The sequence below is a fragment of the Clarias gariepinus genome, chromosome 24, assembly GCF_024256425.1.
Source record: "Clarias gariepinus isolate MV-2021 ecotype Netherlands chromosome 24, CGAR_prim_01v2, whole genome shotgun sequence".
Lineage (NCBI taxonomy): Eukaryota > Metazoa > Chordata > Actinopteri > Siluriformes > Clariidae > Clarias > Clarias gariepinus.
Window position 1 is genome coordinate 25,427,718 of NC_071123.1, and position 27,283 is coordinate 25,455,000.

General features: G+C 41.0%; 1 protein-coding gene across 1 annotated transcript; it reads right to left on the bottom strand.

Moving 5' to 3' along the window:
• Positions 1–25,716, bottom strand: arhgap20b (Rho GTPase activating protein 20b). The gene is made up of 15 exons (XM_053485790.1): positions 25,471–25,716; positions 22,616–22,686; positions 21,091–21,222; positions 20,834–20,980; positions 20,609–20,650; positions 19,381–19,456; positions 18,084–18,161; positions 15,760–15,826; positions 13,356–13,538; positions 10,847–11,010; positions 10,356–10,517; positions 8,605–8,714; positions 4,839–5,028; positions 4,129–4,243; positions 1–2,912 (listed from the first exon to the last, which is right to left on the bottom strand). The coding sequence occupies exons 2-15, from the start codon at positions 22,684–22,686 to the stop codon at positions 1,084–1,086; spliced, it is 3,366 nt and encodes a 1,121-aa protein (XP_053341765.1). The 5' UTR covers positions 25,471–25,716; the 3' UTR covers positions 1–1,083.
• Between the last annotated feature and the right edge of the window lie 1,567 nt (positions 25,717–27,283).

A 27,283-nucleotide genomic window follows, 5' to 3' on the forward strand; every position in this document is an offset into this window, starting at 1 on the left:
TTTTGTGAATTACCACATGACACACACACACACACACACACACACACACACATACCATCCATAACACATTTTTAAAAATCTTTTCAAAATATCTTACATTTCCACAAAAAAACTCAACATGTGTTATATTTGGGCAGTGATTTACAGACAGACAGGAGAGAGACGAACACATAGATGCCTACAGACAGACAGGAAGACAGACAGACACACAGAGACAAGTGATGCAGAATGTTGTTTTTAACTAACAGAAAACTTTTTAATGAACTTTAATGATGTAAAAATGTACAATATTAAATATTACACAGACAAATACCTTTAAATTAATGTCAGAAGACACACACACACACACATTCAGCAGTATGTCTAGGTGTGCAGTGTACAAAAAAAATCAGTTTAATTGTTAATAAATGCTAAAATGTCTGAAATACTCGATAATAAATACGTTAGAGTGCTGTGCGTTTAAATCTTACCTAATAACCTACTGGTCACGGAGAGCTCACGCACTCGTACTATGGTAGCTTTACACATCTGTTAGCATGCTAATGTTAAGCTAATTTCACATCCTCATATTGATTACTGCAGTAAGCGTAGATATATTTTTGCCGGTTTTATCAAAAGCCAAAAGTGATATTTTATTACACAATAAAGCAAATGAGCATAAAATCCTTCAGGAAAACTAGCAAGATAGTTAGCTAGGCTAATTAGCACATTACTAGCTAATTACTCAGTGAGCATGACATTAGCTTAGCTAATAGGGCCAGATTTGTTGTGATTTGTGCTTGAGTTTATTCACAACACAATACGTTCACCTTTGGTACAACAGTGTTGCTAGGCAACAACCACAACAACAAAAATACCTGGACATAAAGAGCATGAATTAGCTAGCTAACTTAAAGATTAAACATTCTACATGGACACAGTGAGAGAGAAAGTGACACAGAAACATCCGGAAAGTTCATGTTTACCTCAGAAGTGCTGAAAAATCTTGTAAAAGTACATTACATGAATAAAATGACACTAATTATACACTTAGCAACAGCTGCTGACACGACTACCTCGTGAATTTCACCATACCGCTTTCAGTTACTTCAGTTTGCTAGTAAACAGCGGCCGGTTCTGGGATTTTGTCATTGTGGTCGTTTGTGTCTGTGAGTGTGTGTGTGTCTCCGAGTGTGTGATTGTGTGGGTGTGGCTAAAGTACGATCTGACGCTGTTGCGCACTGTAGCTGGTAGCCGTATTCGTATAGTTTGTCGGAATGAAGATTTAGTAGACTGATCTGCAGACTGATTTGCGATACTTGGAGAAAGGCTAACTTTATGGGTAATTTTGTTAACGCTAAATGGGCTAGTACTCGTTGTAGTGTCGAGGCACTGGAGGGCACTATGGGAAACAGATTTTACATCACTAATACAGTCCTCGATGCTGTTGCTAACCATATGGCTCATGCAAGCGGAACCGGTCTGGCTAACCCGTGTGATGCTGTCTGTACTGCTAAAGCTAACGGTGTAGTCAGTGCTATCGTCATGATCAGGATCACTCTGGATAGGATCATCCACATTTACGCTAATGTTAGGGGCTGTGCTAGGGAAAGTGCTCTCGCTAACCTTTTGGATAACATCAACGCCATTTTGGATACCAGTTTCCCCATCACTCAGGGAGAAACCGTTACTAATGCTAAGCTCATGGCTAGCGCCATCTTTGCTAAGGCAAACATCATTACAGGTACAAACATCAGCGGCGTCGCTAATTTTACGCTGACTTCCTTCCGACTGAAGCACCAGGTTGACGTTCTGGTTGTAAAAGAGCGTTTGCGGTACGTTTACCTGCGCCACAGTAACCGCGTCCCCTCTGGTCTCCATGGTAACCTTCGCTGACTGTTTGAACATCCTCCTGCCCATGCTGGGGAACAATGTGATTTTCATTCTGCTGGTTTTGTCTCGTTTGGCCGGTAGTGTTAGTGAATGTGTGTGCACTGTGCAAGCATGTTTTGCGTGCACAGGACAAGGTGGTGTGTGTGAGAGGGTGTGTACGATCCCCAGGTCTTCATTATTAAGTAACATGTGGGAGGAGATTCCTTCATCATGGTTTGGAGACTCATGTTCCTCCACTTGCATTCCTTTGTCTATTTCTCTGTCGTCCTCAATATTCCCCCCATCCTTCTCTTTACACTCATCCTCAGAGTTAACATCCAAATTCTTAATTCCACCTTCATTATCTTTGTCTCTCTCTCCATTCTTTAGCTCGTCATAAGTGAATGCCATCGTCCAGAGCTTCCTTGGCATCTCCGGAGTCAGCGGGCAGAGTCGGGCCGAAGTTCCAAATAAAAATGGGCGGGGCTTATCATCGCTCGGACTCTGGGCGTATTCAAAGCTGTCCAGTGAGCTGAGAGACGACGTCGCCGTCGATGACAGGCTGGATACGCTGGCCAGCCGCCGAGCAGGATGACGGAATCGTGCAGGAAACTGCGGCGACTTCCAGAAAGCGTAGCGTCCCTTTCCCGCTACTCTACCACGCCGCTGAAACAATGGGCTATGGGATTGGTTGATTTTTTTATTTTCCATGACGCCATTGTCGCAGCTGGACTGCCGGATGACAGGAGGATGGGGCGGGGCTTGAGGAGGTGTTGTCGCCTCAAAACACATTGAAGGCTCGGAAAGACACCTGTCTCGTGTTTGGCTGAATTCACAGAGCGAGGTTGATTGCGTCAACGCCAAATCGAGCGTGCCGCAGCTGTAGGCGCCGTCTGTGGTGGACGAGGCTGCAGCTTTAAAAGAGGACAACTTTCTGTTTTCGCTCAAGGAAAGAGTGCTCAGGGGTAGAAATGGCTGAAGGTCCAGAGAGAAGAGAGGAGAAGAAAGAAAGTCCAGATCTGCTTCTTCTGAGGATGAGTGGAGGGGCAAGGGGGTGTCGGCTGTTTAAAAAAAAATATGAAAGACGAAAATTTTACTCAAAACCTTTTTGTTAAATGCTTAAATTTCATCAGATAAAAAAAAAAAAAAACTTTAAACATAATTTTTTTTTCCTGGTCAAATTTAATCAATTACAATTTTATTTGATTGTTTTTAACTTTAGGACAGTCATTAGAAAATTATAAATTGTATAACAATAATGAAAATTTTTCTTTTAGAATTTCTTTCATGAAAGACATTTTAATTTGAAAAATAATTAAAACAAAATGCCTCCGAGTGGCGCAATGGTAAAGTGCTCGCCCAATCATCCGGAGATCACAAGTTCGATTCCCGGACGATGCTGTAACCTCTCACAGTCGGAGGTCTAGAGAGAGCTGATTGGCTAAGCTCTCTCAGAGGGGAGGGATGAGAGGTACTTAGTGCTGTGAGTACATTAATCACGGCTCAACACGGCTCTACAGCTAGTCAGGGCCGTCTGTGAGCTCACGCAAGCGGATGTAGCGGATAGCGCTGTCCTCCGAGTGTGTGACTCCGCCCCCAACGGTGCATAAGCGAGCAGTTGGAAAAGATAGGGATAATCTTTGGCTTTCTGAATGAGTGGTAGTAATAGCCTTAATGTGGAGCCCCCTAGTGACTGGGAGGAATTGGATACAACTAAATTAGGGAGAAAATCTGGGGGAAAAAAACAAACAAAAAAAAAAACAATAATGCCTCATCTTTTCCTCTTACTTCTCTAAAACTTCCTTTTTTTTTTTTAATTCTTTTTTATTTATTTTATATTTTTAATTTCTTTCATTTATTTGCATATTAGAACCTCATTGGCCGGTGCACATGATGATGTAATAACCTTTTCTTTCATTCTAACTCAGATTTTTCATTAAAAAATGTCTTAAAAAGTGCAGTTTCGCTCTAAAACGAATTGCCTTAAGGTTTAAAAGATGTTTAATGAAAGATTCATGTGTCTTCAAGATAGCGTCTGATTTAGAAGTGGATTCAGCCAAGTTTATCTTCTTTTTGCCATTAAATAAACAACCAAACAAAATTGCAATATGGCACGAACAAAACCAGACATTCCCACAACGAGCGCCGCTAAACATGCTAAATAAAGCCCACCATGAGGACGTCAGGAAGGCTTCACATCTCAGACAGTGAATTTTTTTACTGCAAGGTCACTTAAACAACAAAAATAAATAAAAGTGAATAAATAAAAAACCTGACCTGGGAGGTCATCGTTTTCCTGCGCCGTCTCCAAGAGTGTCGTGAAAGCCTTTTCCACCTCAACACCAAAGATGGAAGGAGTGTTCTCGATCAGGAAGCAGATGAGCGCAGCCACCTGAACGCCAGCGATGGAAAATAAAGAGCACGGAGACACAAACATGAGCATACACAGGAGATAAATCACCAGGAACAAGCAGGTCTGCTTTACTGTAAGCGTGGAGACGGTTCACTTCCTGCTCCCTGGCACGGGGAACGTGGGAACGCGTGCGCTCAGCTGGTACACTGACTGCATTTTATTTTGTGGCTCTTTTTTTCTAAACATAGATGTCAGAAAAACACAAGCGGCCATGGCAATGGGGACCAGACAGATGTTTACAGCTGTTTGAATTGTGTCAGGGTGTAAGTGATGCTAAGTGAGGTTAGAATCACGTATATTGCACAATATTCAGGTCTAATTTTATTTTACACTTCATCAGTGGTTCTTGATCGTCCTGTCAGTTTAGGAATCGATTTCAGACTTTCGAGTCACTTGGACTGATGCCTGCCAAAGCATCCGATCTGAGTACCCAAAAGCAGGAGCTCCTTTCAGTTAGACCTTGCAGAATTATTCATCACTGGTGAATGTTCTAAAATGCCTTAATACACAACCTCCCACCACCACTTTTTATATATTGTTATACAGTATATGTGTGTGGGTGTACTGCATGTACCTCCAGTGTGCTCTGGCTCTCCTGCTCAGGGTTCGAGGTCGGTGCTCTCCACAGCATGTTGGGTGTGATACACAGAGCCAGATTGGAAGCCGTCATCTGATTCACATCTGAGTGTGCGTGTATGTGATGGAGAACCCCAAACACATAACACAACAGGGTACGGTTGACCTGGGGCAACTTTGCAAGTACACTAAAAACACACACACAAACAAATAAAGTATTCCACTTAGTTGATGCAACTTGATTTCTGCCAAGCTTAAGGCTTTTTTTTTTTTTTACATTTTAGCAACTTTAAGTGAAAAATTGCATATTAATTAAGTTCAGTGGAACATTCTGAACCAAAATTTCCAGCAGTAGGAATGTTTAATCCTGACGATATCTTGCTAGAGTTGCTAGAGAGGGTGACAATCATTAGAAAACCGAAACCTAGAAATAAAAAATCAGCCCGCTCCACATTTAGTCCTCATTTTCAGGTCTTAATTTTCATTTTCAGTAATTCAAGGAGAAAAATTGTCCTAGACAAGCAGTCAAACTAGCAAAATAATCCTCATTACTTATCTAAGGAAACCCACCAAACTTGGCAAAAAAATAGGCAAACTTCATGCACACAGACCCCGAGGCAGGAATCGAACCCTCGACCCTGGCGGTTGAAGCCTCAGTGCCTTGCCCAGTAATGGTTGTGGTGGTGGTATTTGGTGGCTTAAACCTGTGACCCTCTGATCAGCGACCCAGAGCTCAAACCACCTAAACCACCACCGCCTGCTTTCTAAAGCTGTGGTGTATAATGAAGAGACAGGACTCAAGTTAAGAAATCCATCAAACTCCAGCACAAACACAAGAAGGAGCACAGAAACATAACGAGGAAACCTCACAGTCTGGCCGAGACAGCAGAGACTCCAGACAGCATGCAAGAAGGAGAAAAAGCAATGAAAAAGCAAAGCTGCCACCTGACAGCATCCCCCAATAAATGACTGCTGAATAATCTGGACTTTAATCTGGCATGTATTTGATTTGACAGCCGGCAGTTATTTTTGTTTCGCCACATGGGAGGACCGGAGCAAGCAGCACTGTCTATACGAAACACAAAGCAAAAGCGAAAGGCTTTAGGGTTCTTTATAGGATAAGATCCAGACACATAAAGCCATCAATCTGGCTTAAAGAAACAGTTAAAACGATGAGGGTTACGGTGGTGAAGTGCTCTGATCGTCAGTGTTTCTCCCAGAAAAGGAATCCAGACTTTGTGCTGTCTTGGCCCGACTGTGATGTTTATTGTTTAACTTAAGATGAAGACAAATGGGCAGAGTGATATAACCTGACATAATGAGGATACGGGTGAGAAAAGCAGTACCTTACCAATAAGAATAAAAATTAAAGAAAAATAAAAGATTAAAACTAAACCGAAACATAATTAGGAGATGAACTCCAAAGGTATACAAGGTGAGATATGACTTGAGAAGCTCGTCTGGCGCCCCGCAGATCTCATAATCGTGAAGGAATATGAACTGGCCCAAAATAATAAAGGAAGTGTCAGGAGAAATGTTGAAATTGATCTGAGAAGAGCCACGCTCAAAGTGGAAATCAGAATCGGAAATAAGAACATGCAGAGTAGGACGATACAAATCAGTAGAAGAGTCGGATGAAAGAGAAGAGGCATCCCGAGGGGGAGAGGGGTCTTCCTCATGGAGGGAAGTCACGTTCAAAGTCAAGTACTACAGTACGCCATGGCAATCAGCACCGAAATGAACAGCGAGAGCCCAAGTGGACTTAAAAATAGTCACATCCTCATCAGCATCAAAATGCTAGTTATGCTTAAAGGAGCTCTTGGCCATAATGAGGATGAAAGTAAGAATAAAGTCAGAACAAGTAAGTGAAAAAAAGTGAAACTCTTAGAAAATAAAGTAGGAATAGTGAAGAGAGAGACACCGTGTCTTGGTGAAATCAATGATAAAACCAGAGAGATAGGATTTATTTAGCAACATAAGTTCAACACTGTTATCTGTTAATAAAATAACTGAAAAAGCTGAAGAGACAATCAGGATTGAAGTCATGGGTAAAGGTACTATAATGGGAAAATATACGGCCAGTCCATCCAGCCATCCATCTATGAACCTCTGTAGGATATCTAGTGATCGTGGAGGCCAATGGTGTACATTGTGTTTGTTCCCATTTGTATGACTCTGGTAGGAACTCCAGGCGAAACACCTGGAGGAAACCCACCAAATACGGGGAGAACTTGTAAACTTCATGCACACAGACCCGAGTGCACAGAGAACCAAAATCTCTGCTTTACTTATCCAGGTCTGCGTGGTGCTGATTCATCACTGAGTTGATTAATGATGTTTAAAAAAGTGAATCGAGCTTTTCATTAGCATAGCAAGCATCCACTGGCAGGAGAGAGGAGAGGAACCTCTCTCACATTAACCATCATTTTATTTCAATTCAAAAATATATAAAATTACAGTAGTGTATAAATGTGTTTTACAATATTGAATCAAATATTGAAATGTTGCCCTAAAATAAAAAAGACTATAATATATAAAATACTATATTGTTTAAAAGACAGAATTTGAAATAAAAAGTGAATTTGAACTCGGCCAAGACACAGTATTGGTGCAGATTTACTCATTTATTTATTAGTTATGTTATACCTATAATACAGAAAATGTGTTGGCCATAGAAGCTCGTTTGAATTTTATGCAACATGGAAGTAAAGTTCTAAAATTTTGGAGAGATGATTTTATATGCGGCCTGTAAAATGTCCATTTTACATCTGTAGTGTCCGTAACCAGGTCAAATTCATGTCGCCATATCTTAACAATTTAGCAGTCTAGAATGATACACTTTTCAGGTTTATGTCTTTTCATGTGAAATCTTAAATGGCCACGTTTCATCTGAATGACAATTAAGATCATTAAAAGATTTGAAAAACTTACAGACACTAAAAGATAAAAAGGCATGGAGATGAATTTAGCAAATGTGTTGCCTTTAATCTGATAAAACTGTAAATGTGTATTAACAAAAGAATTAAGCATTGATCGGGAGACAAAAAGCATTAAGTAATATGAAAAATGGTGTTTTATGGTCCTGTATAAAAACATATGTGAGGTGAGATGATTTTTAGGTCGACTGGAAATGAAGCCAACATTTAAAAAAAAATCTTAATCTGCACTACAGTATACTGTGCTAACCTGCACTAAAAACCACTACAGATCAAATCCCAGATTGGCTCACACTTCATGAGCGGTGAAGATCTAACCAATCACCATCCTGCTGGGAGACGGAAGTCTTATAACCAGTAACTTTAATGGTGACGTAAAGGGTTAAAATATAGGAGGCAAAACAAACTTAACCCTGACGTACTGTACTCTTCTTAAAAAACTGACCGTTTATTATTATTATTATTATAAAAAAGTAGTTATACAAATGATATTTTATTTCTGGATGTTTATACACTGACCTGAATAAACTCAAAGACCTGATTATTGTTTTACTTTATGCTTTTTTTGTTACTTTCCCCTTTAACTCTGAACAGCTGCTGAGAGTTTCATATAAAGCTGGAGTTTAAATGCTGGAGACAGAGCTGACACACTCATACACACTCATACACTCACACTCACACACACACACACACACACACACACACATACCAGAGCTCATGTAGGAGGCAAATCAACATGATTACGCATGCAGCACATTGCCACCTCGTTCCTATTCTATACTGATATGTGTGTGTGTGTGTGTGTGTGTGTGTATGAGTGTGTCTCACCTCTTCACTGAGACGCATTTGCGCTGCTGATCATCTGCTTCCATCACATTCATCCAATCATCATACAGGTCGCAACCCAAGACACTGCCGGGCAATTTGCGCAGGAACTCCTACACACACACACACACACACACACACACACACACACAATAACCATCTGGATGCAAGCGGAAGGTGAGAGAGTCAAATTTAGAGCCTGAAAAAAGTAAAGATTTTAAAAGGTGGTTAAATATTTTTCCAATTTATTCTGTTTACTTTGTTTTTCTTCTTCTTCATTATTTGATGCTTTAAATTCTCGTGGCTTTAAATCCTAAAGTTGTTAAATAAAGAAACTAAAACTGTAAAAGAATTAATTACATCAGAATAGGCAATTAAGGGAAGTAAATTAGAAATAATTAATGATTTAAGTGTTGCTAAATATACAAGCAGTAATATAAAGCTCTCTCTCACACACACACACACACACACACTCTATTTTGCTTACGGTGTACATGATCAGGCGGGTACACCACGAGGTGCCAGCTCATCACAGGGCACACACACACACACACACACACACATATGCCCAGACGTCGAGACGGGAATTGAACCCTCGACCCTGCGGGATGCGCGGCCACAGCGCTAACCGCTACACTGTTTTATTATTTATGACACAAATAAGAGTGTGTTACAGAGAGCACGCGAACCGAAGACTGATTTCTAAAAATAAAGTCTGAGTTCGGTCATGTTGCTTAGAAACTATTTTCAAAGAATACACCTGTGTGTAAGAGCAGAACTGTGTGTGTGTGTGTGTGTGTGTGTGTGTGTGTGTGTGTGTGTGTGTGTGTGTACAAAATACAAAACGCAGTTTTTAAAAGATGATTTCATTTACTAGCAGAACAAAAGCTGTACAAACCTACTTGTCTGTCTGAAAAAGTAATAGCCGCTAAACCTAAACCCAATACCTGGACCTAAACCCGACCCTTGGCAACAACAAGGTTAAGTCATGTGTTTGTGATAACTCTGCGTCAGTCCTTCACATCACCATCGTGGCCCGCTCTCCCCTGCAGAATCGATTTAATTCTTTGATTCTATTTAAGTGATTTCTTGATTCGACAGGGCTGGCAGTAATCAGGCCTGGGCGTGGCACATGAACTTTAACTGTCCAAAATAAATCACAGTTCATTCATGATTTACTGTAGCAAGTGGGGGCAATTACTTTTTCACAAGGGCCCAAGTAGGTTTCGACAGCTTTTCCTCATTTAATAAATAAAATCATGATTTAAAAACTGCATTTTGTATTTATTTCGATTATATTAAATAAAAATGAACCCAAACTCAATTTGATGATCTGAATCATTTATATGTGACAAGTATGCAAAAATCAGGAAGGGGGCAAATACTTTTTCACAGCATGGCAGATTAGTCCTGAATCTGGAATCAGTCTTCACTGTGACTCTGAAGTGAGTGTGAGTGTCTGGATTGAAGATGGCCGCGCATCATAGCTTACAGTTTATTATAGAGTAGATAGTGTGTGTAGTGAGCAGCGTGACAGGGGTGTGTGCTGTTAGAGGAAAACAATTAGTGGTGAAGCGGAGTCATGTTACATATGAGCAGAGCGCACTGTATACGTCACCGCTTTTGAGCCGTTGCTATGGAAACCATAATGGATCAGAAATTGTGCATTAATATTAAAATCTGCTGTTACGGAGAATTAATTAACACCTTCCGACCGGTTGAGTGTTAACGTGTTAAGCAGGTAATGTTCTCACAGTGAGGAGAGACGCCGCGACGAACACAGACTCTCCGCGTAATGAAACCCGCTGTCCGGAGTTCAGCTTCTCCTTCAGGATCCTGCAGCTCTTGGCATTCGCAGAGCGCCGGAATACCCCGAGTGTTTCAGGACCTTCACGGTACAGCATGCTCAGTAGATCCTACACACACACACACACACACACACACACACACACAGGTTTCATCATCTGAGGACACTTGTACAGTCACGCTATGTATCTTTTCTATTTCTGAGCTTGAGCTTTATCCTCTCTTTCTAAGGCCAGTGTGTTCCAGTCTTCCCACTAAGACACCGATTGTTAGAATCCTAGAACCCAGCATGTCTAAAGACAGAACTGCAGTAAAAAAAGAAACTTCTGGACAGTTAAACATTCAGAACTTCTCCTGAAAGACACCTAAGAGCCCCCCCCAAAAACCCATTAAAATCTTTAAGTTGGTCTTTATGTCCAGGAGTTGTGTAATTTCTCACCAGTATGGGTTTAGGTAGGTTTCCATCAGGACACACTGAGTTAAGCGACTGGCCAAACAGCTTGTTAGAGCTGGGCTGAAGGTCGGTCTGTCCTTCTGATTGGTCGTGTCCTTTCCTCAGGGCCCATCCAATCAGAGACCTTTTCCTTTTGTGCTTTAGAAAACCTGTCACACATACATCCAATTCAAAATGTCTTACATTTACACAACACCCATTCAACCTGTCACTTTTGTTATATAATAAAATACGGCTGAACCTCATCATATGAATTTAATCTGTTCCGGGAGTTCTTAAGCTGAAATGTTGTATTGTTAAAAGCATTTTCCCATAGGAAATCGTTTAAATGCAGATAATTCGTTCCAGTCACCCAGAAATATTACCAATTTCAAACACGATAATCATATTAAACTTCACTTAACCTTAATTTATGAATTCTCTCGGCACCGGCTGCTTTAAACACCAAACCAAAAGCAGCTCCCTTTTCTTCTTGCTACCGTCCTTGATAACATTCTTGGTGCTACGTCTTCACTAAATCTTACACAAAAAGCAACGAAATGAAAGCTGGCTTTTTGAATGGCTCCTGGACGTACTCGCAACCGCACGTAGGCTTCACCGGCTTGGTCATTGTATGTTCAGGCAAATTGCTTGCAAAGTTTTAGTTCTTAAGGGCAAATTCTCAAGGTGGGGTGTTTGTATGTCGAGGTACCGCTGTAGACCGGGGGCTCAGTGGCACAGAGGTTCAGCAGTCAGCACTGTGGCCTCGCACCTTGAGTCATGCATGAGTTTGTGTGCTTGTGTGCCCTGCAGTGGATTGGTCCTGGATGTACATGCCTTGTACCTGGAGTCTGGTGGGATAGGCTCCATGTGTGAGGGACATAAAATCCATCTTACAAAACGAAAACACTAATCAAAACAATTATGGACAAAAACAATAACAAATAAGTAAACCCGAAGACTGAACCAAAAAAAAATCCCATTATTCATCCAGACATTGTAATTACGTTTTCACGGCTTACGCATCTCACCCTGATTCTCCATCACTCTGTCTGATTTCACTAAATGCTCATCTTGCTCGTTCTGTGACAGGCTTTAAAAGGAAAAATGCACAGATTCTCAGTCCTGGGTTGTGTGTAAAGCCTTAAACAAGAGATGAAAAAAAAAGCCTGAATAAAGACTGTGACACTAAGGCGTAGTCGAATGAGAAGGGTATTGTAAATCAAAGCACTTTGGAGGGTCTAAAGATCTGTCACGTCATTTATTATAATCCCGAAACACTCCATAATATGTTATTCTAAAAATGATTAAGCTCAGCATTGGTTTTAATCAAAATTTGTAATACCCTCACACTAGGGTCAAGTGAAACCAGAAAGATGTGAGTTACTACAAAAATCAAGTCGTGTCTTTTAAAAGGACAAGAGTGGATTAAAGAGGAGGATCAAAAGATAGAACCAATCCAGGAGATAACTTGAAACCAAAGGCTCTTAATCTTCTGATCAGAAGACGCATGAAACAAACCACACATTCCTGATTGAACTAAAGGTTCTCAAGCCCATCCCAAACATCTTCACCCTGAAAGAATCCATCAGGAGGAGTGTAATGTGATTCTCAGACCTCCAGATTCTCCTCTCAGGTTTCTCAAACGATGTACTGAGAAATGAACCAGCACAATTGTTTCTGGAACCATGTCACAGCATGAGCATAGACATGCCATGACTATTTACACAAATGTTAATTTAATTAACAAAAAATGACCAAGTCGGTCATCATCTGGTGTGTAGTAGTTTATCTCTACATGGAACTAGATCACTTTGGCTGGAAGGTCAGAAGGTCTTTATTTCACCCTCAGAACCACCACTGGGTGGAGATGTAGCACTTACACACCATTTTACGAACCCCACAGGAACCTTCTCGCTGAGTAACTGGGAACCTTGGAGGTGGACCACATGAACCAGGTGTCCACACCTAACCCAGTATTCTTGGTCCTCAAGCAAACCATAACCAAAACCTATAAGACTACAGGAACGTTTTAAAACATTTCCAGGTTTTTAATGGGTTTAAAAGTGTTATGTTGTTTGAGCAACACTCTCAGAACGCTGTGAAATGTTGTAGGAATGAAGAAAAGTAATTAGTCATGTGGTGTGACATTTGAAAAAGGTATTTAGAGGTTATTTTTAAAAAATAATTGCTAATTGGCTTAAAAGCTCCGGCTTTTCACACCGGGCCAAAGTCCTTTGAACATACTGAAGATCTTGAACGGTATTATGCTCTGTTCTTCCTTTCACTCGGGTGGTGAGAGTGTGCTGTCTCGTTCAGCCGCTAATCTGGCACCATGTCTGTGTTTCATTTTCACTACAGAATAGAAAAGTAATAGACTGAATCTTTCTTTCTCTTTTTCTCTCTTAATAAAAAGGTTTCTTTCTTTTCCCCCACAGAAAGCAGACATTGATGTGTACGTGTTACCGTCTCACCAGCGATACAAGCCTTCACATGACGGAACATGTTAACCTACCTGTCTGGATGTATGGGGGTATCGCAGCACGGTTCCTCAGGACAAAACGAGGTTCTGTTGACTCGCTCGCTTCATCTGTTACATGCAGTTCATCAGTGCTGTGCCACTGGTGTCTACTGAGCATGTGCTGTGACCTTTGACCTCGCAAAGAGTGGAGCAAGATGCAGTAAGGGAGCTCATGACCTGAAACAGGAAATGTCTTTACATCACACTTTATTCAAGCTACTAACGTTAGGGATGATATTCTAACACTTGCACTAATGTGTTCGTTTATTAGAAGTTGCGGTAGGCATGATACTCCAGAACTTACGGTAATTTGTTTGTGTAAAGAAATTGGATTGTTTATCATTATTCATTTATTTATTTTTTAATTAAGTTTATATTATAAAATATTCTTAGTTTTATAGATGTGTAACATATGCAGTGTAAGTTGCAGTGTCGTGCATTATCATGTACAGTACAGTATATTTATAAGTGTCTGCGTAAAAGTATTACTAAATCGTTTTGAAGAAATAATATCCTAGGTGTACTCATTTTAGATGGAACTTGAGGACTTTGTCTCTAGCGGTTGAGGTGGACGTGCTTCTCCAACACTTAAGGCAGTTAATCCAGCTGCTTTGCTGCATTTATATTTTTACTTTTATGAGCTTAATTTTGTATCGTGCTGTGCATTGTACGCTTTTAGAACGACCAGTTTAAGAGAAGCTCTCCATCTCATCGTTTACTGATCAGATGTGACAGATGTTGTAAAATTTGTACAATGTAATGAGGCAACATGCTGTAGATCTCAACTGTAATCTGTAATCTCAACACATAAGCACAGATCAAATCTTACACATTTTAACATCCTACATTAATATATTACACCCAGAATTCCGGAAATGTTGGGACGTTTTTTTTATTTGAATAAAATGAAGACTAAAAGAATTTCAAATCACATAAGACAATATTTGATTCACAATAGAACAGAGATCTTAAAAGTTTAAACTGAGACATTTTACATTTTTATCCACAAAATGAGCTAATTTCTTCAATTTAATTTCAATTTAATCCCGGCTGAAGGTTGCAAAAAAGTTAAGATAGGGCATGTTTACCATGGTGTAGCATCTCCTCTTCTCTTTAAAAACAGTTTGGAGATGTCTGGGCATGAAGTTATGAGTTTCTGGTGTTTTGGTGTTGGAATTTGGTCCCATTCTTGCCTGATATAGGTTTCCAGCTGCAGAAGAGTCGTGGTAGTCTTTGACGGATTTTTCGTTTAATGATGCACTGAAGGTTCTCCATAGGTGAAAGGTCTGGACTGCAGGCCAATTTAGCACCCAGACGCTTCTACTACGAAGCCTAATCTACCTTCTACTACCTTAATATACCTTTCAGCCCTCAGTGCCCCCTAAAACATGCAAGCTGCCTGTACCGTATGCACTTATGCCCCCCAGACCATTTTCAAATTTGGACTCAACGGTGCTTCTAGACCATGTTCACATATGGCATTCTTTTTTAATGATAAAACCGTAGTTGGCATCTGCAGATGGCACGGCGGATTGTGTTTACAGACACAATGGTTTCTCGAAGTATTCCTGGGGCCCTTTAGTAATGTCAGTGACACAATCATGCCAATGAGTGGTGCAACATCATCTAAGGGCCCGAAGACCATGGGCATCCAACAAAGGTTTTCACTTTTGACCCTCACACACAGAGGTTTCCTCAGTTTCTCTGAATCTTTTGATGATGTTACGCACTGTAGATGATGAGATTTTCAAAGCCTTTGCAATTTGACATTAAGGAAAGTTTTTTTTTTTTTTACTATTTCACAATCTTTTTATGCACACTTTCACAGATCTATAGAGCCTCTGTCCATCTTGACTTCTAAAAGACTCCACCTCTCAAAGACACCCCCGCCCCCCCTTTTATAGCTAATCATATTACAGACTTGGTGCTAGATGTTCTCCCAGATGAAAATGTCTTGCTTTTTCAGCCCTTTGTTGCCCCCGTTTCAGCTTTTTTGAGACGTGTACCAGGCATCAAATTTAAAATAACCTCATTTAGTGTATAAAAGTGTAAAATATTTCCCATTTAAACATTTGTTATGTTCTCTATGTTCTATTGTCAATAAAATATTCGCTCATGTGTTTTATGAGTCTTTTGGTTTTCATTTTATTTAAATTTAAAATACGTCCCAACTTTTCTGGAATTCGGATTGTACCAACAGAGCCACATGCCCGGTGTGTCGTCATGAACAACGCTGATAACAACGTGCACGTCTCACCAGAATTAAACAACATGTAAATTAGTGATGTCGTGTTGTCTCTGTATCTCTTCCTTTATTTGAATTCAACAAAATTGCAACCGTCGCAGACATCAGGAGATTTTTAATACTGTGTGTGTGTGTGTGTGTGTGTGCCCTCACCGATAAGTGGGTACATTTCCTCCTCTCCATCATACAGCACACAAAGCTGATAGTCTGAGACTCCGCCCTACACACAGGATGTGGGAAAGAAGGAGAGAGACAGGAAACAGGAAGTAAGAGATATGAAACACAGGAAATGCCAACGAGTAAACACGCTGTTTGACCACCTGCTCTGCGTAAACAATCCAGCTTTTTACAGAAACAAGTCCCTCATTCTTTAGCCTGAACTCATTGTGTTGCTCTTAACCCCGTCTTCAGGTTTGTCGAGGTGTTTGTACAGAGGTTTATGCCAGGTTTCAGGAGCTAGAATACACCCTTGAGGTTCACCTCACTTCTTTTGTCTGAAGTGGTTAAATTACTGATAGATGCGGAACATTTCAAACCTTTGCATCATATTGTGTGTCCTCACGACTGATTCAGTTCAGCAAGACTGACAGGGAGGAACGTTCTTCCCTCAGGTGTGGTTTGAGTGACAGTTTTATTACACTACATTACACTTTGCGTCAGGTATAAAACACACACACACACACACACACACACACATGAAATATACTCTGCTGCTGGATATTAGAAAGAGAGCAGACTTTAATCACACACTAATTTAATATTAAATAAAATTAATTAGAGCAATGTAATCTTATATAAAGATTTACTCGGCTTAGATTCTACTTTAATTAACGTAAATCACTTTAAAGGCTGAACGTTAGAACATTGTGGTATCATATACATTTTAAAACAAATATTTCACTTTCATATTTTGGTATTGTGTTTGTACAAAGCATTTAACACTGATCATCCGGTAAAACTGCGGCTCTGACTCCTCAGGGCGTGGCTCTGCAGGGCCCTAGGGGGTGCTGTTGTGTCTGGCACCAGAATATTACCAGAGGACTCTTTAGGTGTATGGGGTTCAATTGGATTGGGATCTGGGGAGTTTGGAGGCTGGGTCGGTGACCGTAGGTTCTTTGCCTATTGGGCCCCGTGCGTAGTGGGCTGTGGCGCACTGGGTGTTCTGATGCCTTTTTATCACTGCCAGTTTTGTATATACCAACGTATATACCAAAGGGAGTGGTAGCTCAAAGGGCTAAGGCACCGCGTTACTGATCCGAAGGTCGGCGGGTCGATCCCCAGCTCTACCAGGTTGCCACTGTTGGTCTACAGGGGCACTGTGGCTGACCCTACGTTCTGATCCCAGTTACACTGGGATATGCAAAGAAAGAATTTCATTGTGCTGTAATGTATATGTGACAAATAAAGAATTTTTTTTACAGTGATTTGTGCTGCATTGGCTTTTCTGTGGGATCAGACCAGAGGGGTTGGATAGATTGGTCCACTGGGGTAAAATTAGTGTCAGTGTAAATAATGGTATGGCTTAAAAGTGGGTCATAAAAATGTGATAGGATAATTAAAATCTATGTTTCTATTCCTCTTCAGGCTTTAAAATTGATGGTTCAAATGGTTGAGGCTATGGGTTACTGGTCAGAAGGTCAGGGGTTTAAGCCCCAGCACTGCTAGGTTGCCAATTTTGAATGCTTGAGAAAGGCCATTAACCCTGTCCTAGCTGAGCCTTAAGAACTAAAATTTGCATGAAAATTCCCCATCATGCTAAGCATTTTCAGCACACGATTGACCGAGCCAGTCATGCGTGGGTGTGCGTCCGTCTGGTAGTTGTTCAAAACTTGTTTGCGTCAGTGGAAAGCCAAGTGAAGCGAGTTCACACCTTGTTTGTGTAAGATTTAATTAAGACGTAGCACCGCAGGTACCAAAAATGTTATCAGGGACGGTAGCAAGAGGAAAAGGGAGCCGCTTTCAGTTTGGTTTTTAAAGCAGCCGATGCCGAGAGGAATCATAAATTAAGGTTAAGTGAGGTTAAATGTCTGTTTATTTCAGATTTTACTTTATTTACATTTCTTTTTTCATGTTTTCTCATGTTTTGATATACGCTTTTATATACAAAATGATGATTATAGTAGTGGGATTTGGTAATATTGGTAATATTAAATCACCATTTGTATTATTTTCTATGGGACAATGTGTTTTATAACACCAAATTTCACCTTAAAAACTCGCTTTTGGAATGGATTAAACTGAAATCATTTCACTGTGACAAATAAAAGAATCTTAATTCTACAGTGGATGTAATCTGTTAAACACTGTCTTGTTTTTTTTATATAAAGGTTTGTTAGTTGAAAAATGATATACAATAAATAAACTGTAAATTCCTACAATGTTTTATACACTCTAATTGTTTTATCCTGGGAATAACACTCTCGTGGGAAAGCGACATGGTCTTCTTCAGAGAGCATGGTCAAGGAAAGATTCCTCACCGCGAGTGCGTTCTGCTGTATGGCGCTCTGAACCACGCTCTCGGCTGTAGAGTGGACGTCCACACTCACCGCTGAGGTCTAAAAAGAAATAAATCAGTTCAAATTATGAATTAAAGAACAACATCAGTAAACAATGAATGTCTGATTGTTATCTTATGTGATTCTTGGGATTTTATTCAAAAACGAAAAATTAAGATAAGGTTAAGACAAGGGTCGCTGATTTATTAACAAATCAGTTTTTTTTTATTGTTGTTTAGCCTTATTGTTAACGAAAGGGTTTTCACTGTGTATTAAATGTAAAAGCTGGTACAGATTGTATTCAGATCTTTTCTGCTCATCAGGAAGTGTTTAATAATATATAAATGTCCTCGAGTTCTGGGCTTCAAAGCCTTTTCTTACTTCAGTAGGACGCCTGAACAGTCTGATAACAAGGAAAGGTAATAATAAGTCTCTTCTGCACTCTTTGGGTGTATTTGATTGGAAAAAAAGAGCCTTCTTGGGTTGCAAACACACAAACACGCCACTCCAGGAAATGAAGATCTGCCTTTACAGGAAGCCACGGCAGGATGTGCCGAGTCCATGTTATCTGAGGATCCACAGCTGAGACCGAACGACGTCAGGTTGGGGGTTGTCCCCCCGTGGGAATTACAGCCGAGGGCCAGAGCGCTGCATCAGGAGGACATGGCGTGATCGTCTACAGTGACTAACCAGACACTTCATCACTGAATGCTTAACCTTAAAAAAACCCTGGGCTCTTGTACTCCGGTACTTCCTGTACCAGCTCCTCTCTCGGGACGTCTGTAAGATGTTTAAGTGATGCAAGAAAAAGATTCTAAAAGCAAAAGTCCGAAATTCCGAATGCATGAATGTAAGAGTTCTAGATACAAAGCTTAGCAGAGCACTGGTTCCACATAGATTACAGAGTTCTAGGTGTGAGAGGAACATTTCAGAAGAATTTCAGACAAAAGTTTCTCTTTTATAAAACACATATTTATATATTTAGACCACTCCAGCCTTTATGTATCATCATCAACGCCACCTTCAGATGAGGAGTGTGTCCTGTGCCTCCTGGAGCTCTGGCTCTACATCGAGTCGTGCCTACGCTGGGTGGTATATCTGAATCCATCCTCGGAAATGAAACATTGCTCTCATTGTCTCACAGCTCGCTCTAATTCATTGTTTGCAATTGATTTCCAGAATTAAATCACAGCTGCTTTAGAGAGGAAACATGGCGTGTGGAGTGTGATGACATTTCCTGTGTGTAAACGGAGCTGAAGAGGATTAGAGAGACACTCACCACCGCAGAGTCGAACAGCTGAACGTTCACCGCGAGATGAGTCGGGATTAAACGCTGTCTGGCTCTCACGCTGTGCCTGGAGTTATCAGTGTTAAACACACACATGCACACACACACACACACACACACATGCACAAGTTCAATGCAACTGATAGGCAGTAATCAAGCCTTTAAAAAACCCACAGAAGTGTTTAAACACGAGGGCCGGATGTACACACCGGAGGGAGCGCAGCACAGAAATACAAAGGAGACTCACTGCCTGACGGTGCTCGACAATGCTCTCGCACCGCGGCGTTCGATTCACTCAGTCAGGAAGCCGATTTGTCTCTCTGCATGAGGCGCAGTTCGGCTTTAAATAGCTGACGCAAGTCAAAGCACTCAGTAAGCTTAAAACTCACTGATGAACCTGTTAAAATGTTTCTATTCGAATAAAGACTCAGGTGTCAGAACTAACAAGCACAAAACACTAGGGGGCGTGCACTCTCATCTCCAGGGTCGCGAGGGGCCTGGAACCTATCCCGAGTCTTTCAGGGTGGGGGTGGGGTGCCAATCAATTGTAGGGCAAACACACACACACACACACACACACACACACATAGACCGGAGGTGGGACTCGAACCCTGAATCCTGGAGTGCAGTTACTGGAAAATAAATTGACGCAGTGTGATGTGACGGGGCGGAGTTGCGCCTGACACGTGTGTATTTTTACTCTCCGATACAGCAGGTGGCGGTATGCATGTACTTGGTTTGTGATCCGACATTTAACACAGAGGAAGAAAAGAACAAGGGAGTTAACCTTAAAATATTTTAAATATCAATAAAATTATTGATATTTTAGAAAAATAAATGTCGAGAGCAACGCCCTCCGACTTCCTACTGAAGGCCGCCTGACGGCACTGATTCTGATGATGTCACGTCTAAAGTCTTCAGAATCTATCCAAGCTTTAGTGAACTTTAGAACATCTCGTTACACGTTTAATTAAAGGTCACACTGTAAACTGTAGGGCCAGGCGAGACGATCGTCTCGATGTACAGGAAGTAGTTGCAGGTGTGAGCTGAAGTCGCGACCCGACCCGAGGAATCATTTGAGATCGGCTTTAGAGCGCTGGACGTAACTCCTCTGTAATTATGAAAATGTCAGTGTACGTGTTGAGAACGTGCGTCTCGGTCCCAGCGGTGCGTCACACCAGGCCCTCGCTCACGCTGGTGTCGTGTGTTCAGTCCTCACCACTGTAAAGCGCTCAGCCACTTGTCCTTCGTCTCTGAAGAGCTGCGGAAAGACAATGAGCGCCTCAGTTAGGAACCTTGAAGCCCCAAAGCTTCATGAAATCTGTTCAATAAAAACCGTTTCGGTTTCAAAAGTCACGTGACGTCACGTGTGAACACTAAAGCCCGTGAAACACGTCGCCGTGCGCGCTGTCTGTGTGCAGTAACGAGTGTGTAAATCTCGCACCTCAGCGTCACCACGTAATTGGTCGTCGGCCAGCCAATCACGAAGGAGGTTTTGGTGCTGAACTTCCTGCTTGTGACTCGGTGAGTGCAGGAGGCCAACCAGATGTCTGAGAGACTCACCCGAGCCTTCAGCTTCAGATACAGAGACCTACAACACACACACACACACACACACACACACACACACAAGACCCTCAACATTTAATTTCAAACACACTCATATGAAGTGTATAAACACAGACACACACACACACACACTTGGTTTTGGCGACAATAAGCGAGTCTGTGGAAAGGAGGAGGAGCCTCTCTCGTGTCTCCGAGCCGATAGTGAGATGGGCGTGGTCTTCCAGGAGAAGCAGTGCATTCTGGTCCTCTTTCCAGTACTCATCCCTGCAAAAAACAATAATGTTACCATGGAAACAACCTTTCATTTATCAACTAACTTAAACATCTGTGCTACGCCTTGGCCTGAAGGTTGTTGATTAATTCTCTGTAACAGCGGCTCTGACAGTGGCACAGGTTTATGTTAATGTGATGAACACGTGGATAATGAGTTTAATGTATTGATTGGATATGTGGATTATTGTTATGAATATATTGATGAATGTGATGAATATGTTGATTAATATGATTAAATATGTTGATTAATGTGATGAATATGTTGATTAATGTGATGAATATGTTGATTAATGTGATGAATATGTTGATTAATGTGATGAATATGTTAATTAATGTGATGAATATGTTGATTAATGTTATGAATATGTTGATTAATGTTATGAATATGCTAATTCATGAGGTTCATATGTTAATTCATGTGGTGAATACATTTCTGCTGTTCTCTTTATCAACCCACCACTTCCCTTACACACACACACACATATGTGTATATTTTACTTAAGGCACAAAATATGTTAATTAAGTGTGACTGACTAATCACCTAGTAATCGGCTATTAAATAGTTAATGAGCACTTAAGCCAGAGATTAACGATAAAATAAACTTTAACAGCGCGTTCCTCTTTTAGTAAACACTTCCGAACGTTTACACACTTGTGTAATATGTAAATTATCTTTAAATAATTAATATGACTAACTTTGTAGTGAATAGCGAATAAACACACATGAGTGTGAAATTCCAAAAAAATCATTTTAATGTGTGTGTGTGTGTGTGTATGTGTGTGTCGCTTGTGGCTCTCACTGCTGGCATGAGTGACGCAGGTTATGAGGCTTTCTGCACTGTGTGTGTGTGTGTGTGTGTTTCCACACTGCATTCCTGCCCATATAAGGTCGAGTGAAACTGGTAGCACCAAATCATTTAAATGTAAACAGAGCCTCTGTGTGTGTGTGTGTGTGTGTGTGTGTGTGTGTGTGCATGTGTGTGTGTGTGTGTGTTATTCATGACGCTTGTACTTTGAATTAACTAACTAAAAGATCATACACATCATTTGCACTTGAATCCTTAAGCAAGTGTAAGTGGCGAAAGTTTTGGCACCCCCCAGGGTTGGCCCGTACTGCAGATTAATCAGATAACAGATTATATATTAATATTGAAATGCGGTTATTATAGTGTTAAATCCAGTCACGACTTAAAGTAATAAAGTCCCAAAAGAGCAGAACCTCCAGCGAACCTCTGGTCCAGTGATTGGCTGCAGGGTCAGAGACGCCTTTTTACTTCCATTTTTTACTTCCAAACCATTTCACTTCAACTGAGCAGACGAGTAACACAGTCTAACACACACACACACACACACACACACACACACAGACAGACAGAGACAGTACCTGCGTAGGGTCCTTGTTTTGTTGAATGCTTTAATAATGTTGTGTTTTCTGTGGACCGTCATCTTCATCATCTACAACACAAACACACACACACACACACACACACACACAGGAATGTTATGATGTAAAATAGATCAGTCTACGTAAGGATAAATCTGACTGAGGACGTGTCCACGTGAGGCAATGTCTGAATGAAGACCTGTCTGTGTCAGGACATGTCTGAGTGACTGCGAGTCTCTGAGAGGACGTGTCTCCTTGAGCATGTGTCTGTTTGAGGACGTGTCCGGTGTGAAGAAGTCTCACTGTGAAAATGTGTTTGAGTAAAGAAGTGTGAGTGAGAATGTGTCTGAGGGAGGACATCAGAGCTCGAGGACACGTCTGAGTCAGGATGTGTGTGTGTGTGTGTTGTGTGTGTGTGTGTGTGTGCAGAAATGGTTGTGTGAGGATGTGTGTAAGTGAGGATGTGTCTGGTAGAGAATTCCCAACAAGAGGCCGTGTGTGCGTGAGGAAGTGTGAGTGAGGACACATCTCTGTGAGGACACGTCTGTGTGAGGACACGTCTCTGTGAGGATACGTCTGTGTGAGGACGTCTCAGAGTGAGAGTGTGCATGTCTGTGTGAGGACGTCAGGGCATCTCTCTTGAAGGACATGTCTCTTTGTGGATTGATCTTGTTGATAATGTGTCTGAGTGAGGACATATTTGAGGACATGTCTGATGTGAATGTGAGACCGTGTCTGAGTGAGGGAATGTGAGTAAGAACATGTCTTTGTGAGGACATGTCTCTGTGGAGATATTTCTGTGTAAGGGTGCCTCAGAGTGAGAATGTGTCTGAGTGGGGACATGTCTCCGCGAGTATGTGTCTGTATGGGGACATCTCTGCATGAGGACGTGTCTGTGTGTGTGTGTGTGTGTGTGTGTGTGTGCGTGTGTGTTTCGATATGGCTGTGTGAGGAATTCTTGGTGTGAGGACGTCTCAGCATGAGGACGTGTCTAAGTGAGGACGTCTTATATAACTGTTAGTTAGTCTCACTCAGGCTGTGCCGTTATTGTTATTGTCACCTTCAACTCTGCGTTGTCATAGCAACCTGCATTTCCCCCTCGGGTCTACTTACTGCTCAGTGGGTTTAAAAAAGACTTCTGAGAATTTTTGTTGTTGGGATAAAATTCATTCTTCCGTCCCCACAGTGTTTGATAAATCACACACACACACACACACACACACACACACACACACACACACACACACACCACCCCGACTGCAGTCCTCCAGTTTTATTTATTTTCCTCAGGTCCGAGCACTCGCTCAGGTCCAGGTGAAAGTAAAAACCTGCAGGAATTCAGCCCTTATACACACTTTCGATCAGAAGCAGAACAGCGCCCCACCTGGTCGACTCTGCTTACAACAGAGGATCCACTCAGCTTCATCTCCAATTTGAAAAGTTTAAACGTCTTCTGTGTTTAAGGCGTCTCAGGTGTCTTCAGGTGCTGTGGATAATCTTCAGTTCTGATGTAAACAAATGTGGATATACGGATTTTCTGTCCAGCAAACATGTCTAGATTTAAGTCAAGAATTAAAACAATAATCATAATCATAAAGCAGCGAGATGATGTTGGCGATGATGTCAGAGAGGTGGTGAATCCGTTCAGCTCAGTGAGGACCGCTGTTTCACACACGACATGTTTCAAATTAATCCATTAAATATTTACGGTTAGAAACAAAGCCAGAGACTGGACCGTGAGACGAGCGGACCGTACAGACATCATGGACACCATCACTGTGTCCCCCATGAGACATGATTTAAATAAGCCTGAGATCGAAGGAGAAAAAAAAATCTGTCTCTCAGAATAACTAGTGTGATTAAACTGCAACAAACGGGTGAAACAATTATTAAAAGAAATATTAAAAAAGGCATTTGGAAAGTTTGAAACAAGTCACTTTGGAAAATGTACATTTTTAGTTTAAGTTATAATTGTATTTAATTGTAATTTGTAATTTTAATTGTAATTTATTATTTAATTTAATTGTAAGTATTTAATTGATGTGATTTGCTTCAGATGCATTCTTATACAAAACAACAACAAAGTACATTATCTTGTTTTAAAGGAATTTCTGTGTCTTTTGTTCTTTCATTTAAAAATAAATAAATAAATAACACCAGATGATTTAGCAGGTGCGTAACTGAAATTGTTCTGGGAAAAAAAAATTTGTTGTCATAATCACAGTAACTCAGTTTACATCTAGTCTGAGACCTGCTTCTTCACCCACACGTCTCTCAGTACGTCTGTCTCGGGTTGTCTAAACATATTCGAATGTCGCAGCACTGAACTACATTTGCAGTTTTACTTTTGAAACTGATTCTTAGTTACGCACAAAAGCTTCTTGATTTTCATTTCAAGTGTTTAAATATGTTCTGCTAAACAACATGGCTGTCCAGCGGTGTTTAATGGCTGCTGAGATCCTGGGACGGTGTCCAGACATTTCTCTCAGTGCTCCATGTTTACACTGTATCATTAAAGCATTTTGGGAAAATTACTCTGTATCCTGTTGACAAACAGTCTCACATGGAGTCGGGTTCTACTGGGAAATTTACATATATTCACTTAGCCATGCACTCTAACACACACACACACACACCTGCTTTATGAGGACATAATCATTCCTCCTTAAATCATCTCTGATCATTTGCTTTTTAACACAGGCTTTTCAAAAATACTTTACTTTTTGTTTAGGACCGGACTTGGACATCATCCTCCTATTAGTTTTGTTCCTCACAATAGGTTACACACACACACACACACACTACATGTCACCTGTCCCATTCCTTTGTCCCCCCTGCCCTGTGTGCTCTCTTACCTTCCCACCGTGCCGCAGGTCTTCTGTTCCCCAAAGTCCAGAGCTTCATTTTAAACTCCACGGGTTTACAGCCATGGCACTTACGTCCTTAATGTCACACAATGTCCTGGTCAGAAAATACACCATTTAATAAACTTTAAATGTCAGTACTCTTGTAAGGAAAAAGATTTCCTCCGTCCCACTTCAGACACAAGGCACAAAACATTCCTCTCTGTCCCTCTCTGTCCCTCTCTCTCTCTCTTCCTTTCTCCCTCCCCTTCATGCCCAGTCCTTTTTCTTAATCTGTTTTCCGTCCCCTTTCTGTCCCAACTGCATCTCCAGCACTTCCCTCTCTTTTCCATGGATCATGTATGTATTTAACAATCTTTCTGTGTGTGTGTGTGTGTGTGTGTGTGCATATTATGGAAAAAAAAAGAATGCAGGTCCTCATACAGTAATGATAGGACAATGTCAAAGTCCTGATAATGACCAGAGAAAATAGATCAAAGTTATTTTGGATTGTTACAGTAGAATAGTTTGATCATGTAAACACTAGAGATTATTTCCACTAAAGTTACACAAACACCTCCTTAATTTAAGAAAACTTCACCAGATCACTTGTTCTTTAATCTGTTGATTATTACTGTACACGTCTTTGTGTGCAAACGAGATGTTGCTATGGAAACAGTAACATTTATGAATTATTGCATTAAAATAATAAACCCTAAAGCAATTAATCAACACCTTCTGACCAATCAGAACGCAAGACAGTGCAATTAAATTCAGAACAGCAACATAGGTTTATAAAAGTGTGACTTCTCACACATGCAGATTCCCCAAATAAATTAATACAAGTATTCTGATGTGGAACAATGGCGCCACTGATAGGCAACCGCAAGAACTACATCGACCAAAAAATTGGAAAAAAGTTCTAATTTGGTCATGTTTACAGTGAAAGCCAGCTCAGAGCAGAAAGGAGGGAAAAAGTCGTTTCTGGAGAAGGCGTCGGGCTCCTAGGATACGGAGCAGACGGATATTTTACGGCTTAATAAAGCATAGTTCGAGTCCGCGTCATGAAAGCTGTATGAGTTGAATTTCACGTGTAGCTGTACATGTCAGAACCTTCTACTGGAAAGACCATGAGGATGAAGAAGAGGAGGTTTATTGGACATACTCCCCGATTACTGAGCTCTGCTTAACAGTAATAGTTTAAAGAAATATGACACAGGTGTAGATTCTCTTTGGAGCAACTTGTGAATGCTTTGAAGTGAAAGAACAATTTTAGAAAGGGTTCTTTGGCTGTTCCTCCTGGGAAACCCTTAACCCTTACTTCTCCTAGAAACAGGTATGTGGAGTGGGATTTCAATGAAATAGTTTCCTTCAGAACATTAGAAGAGACAGATGGGGTCACAGGCCGTGAATCATTCAGTCACACACAGAGCGTGCAGTTTCTGTCAGAGCCTAAAAATGTGTGCGGTAATGGACGAGTTCTGCTGCCATGTGAAAGAGTTCTCCATTTTCTTCTGCTCGCTGCTCAGAATGCTGAGGAGGAAATTACAGCATCACATTGTGTGCAGAGAGAATAGACGCCTGTCACTCGTCGCTAATTTTATTGCTCTCGTTCTCAACGAAGACGGAGAATGCAGAGAAAAATCTTTACATTTCAACAACCTTTCTCTCTCTCTCTCTCTCTCTCTCTCTCTATTTAAACCCGAGACTGACAAGGAGATCCAAAAAAACAACAGGAGAAGACAATGAAGTTCAGGCCCTGGAGACTGGCGCTGCCCTAGAATTAGAACCATGAAACTCCAAAGAGTGAAAGCATTTAAAAGTT

Excerpts from the sequence above, each read along its gene's own strand:
- arhgap20b (XM_053485790.1), bottom strand. The coding sequence starts at position 22,686 with ATGATGAAGATGACGGTCCACAGAAAACACAACATTATTAAAGCATTC. Across the intron at positions 18,162-19,380 it reads AGCTGTTCGACTCTGCGGTG|ACCTCAGCGGTGAGTGTGGA; the intron begins GTGAGTGTCTCT and ends ATTTCTTTTTAG. Across the intron at positions 2,913-4,128 it reads GGAAAACGATGACCTCCCAG|CCGACACCCCCTTGCCCCTC; the intron begins GTCAGGTTTTTT and ends TTTTTTAAACAG.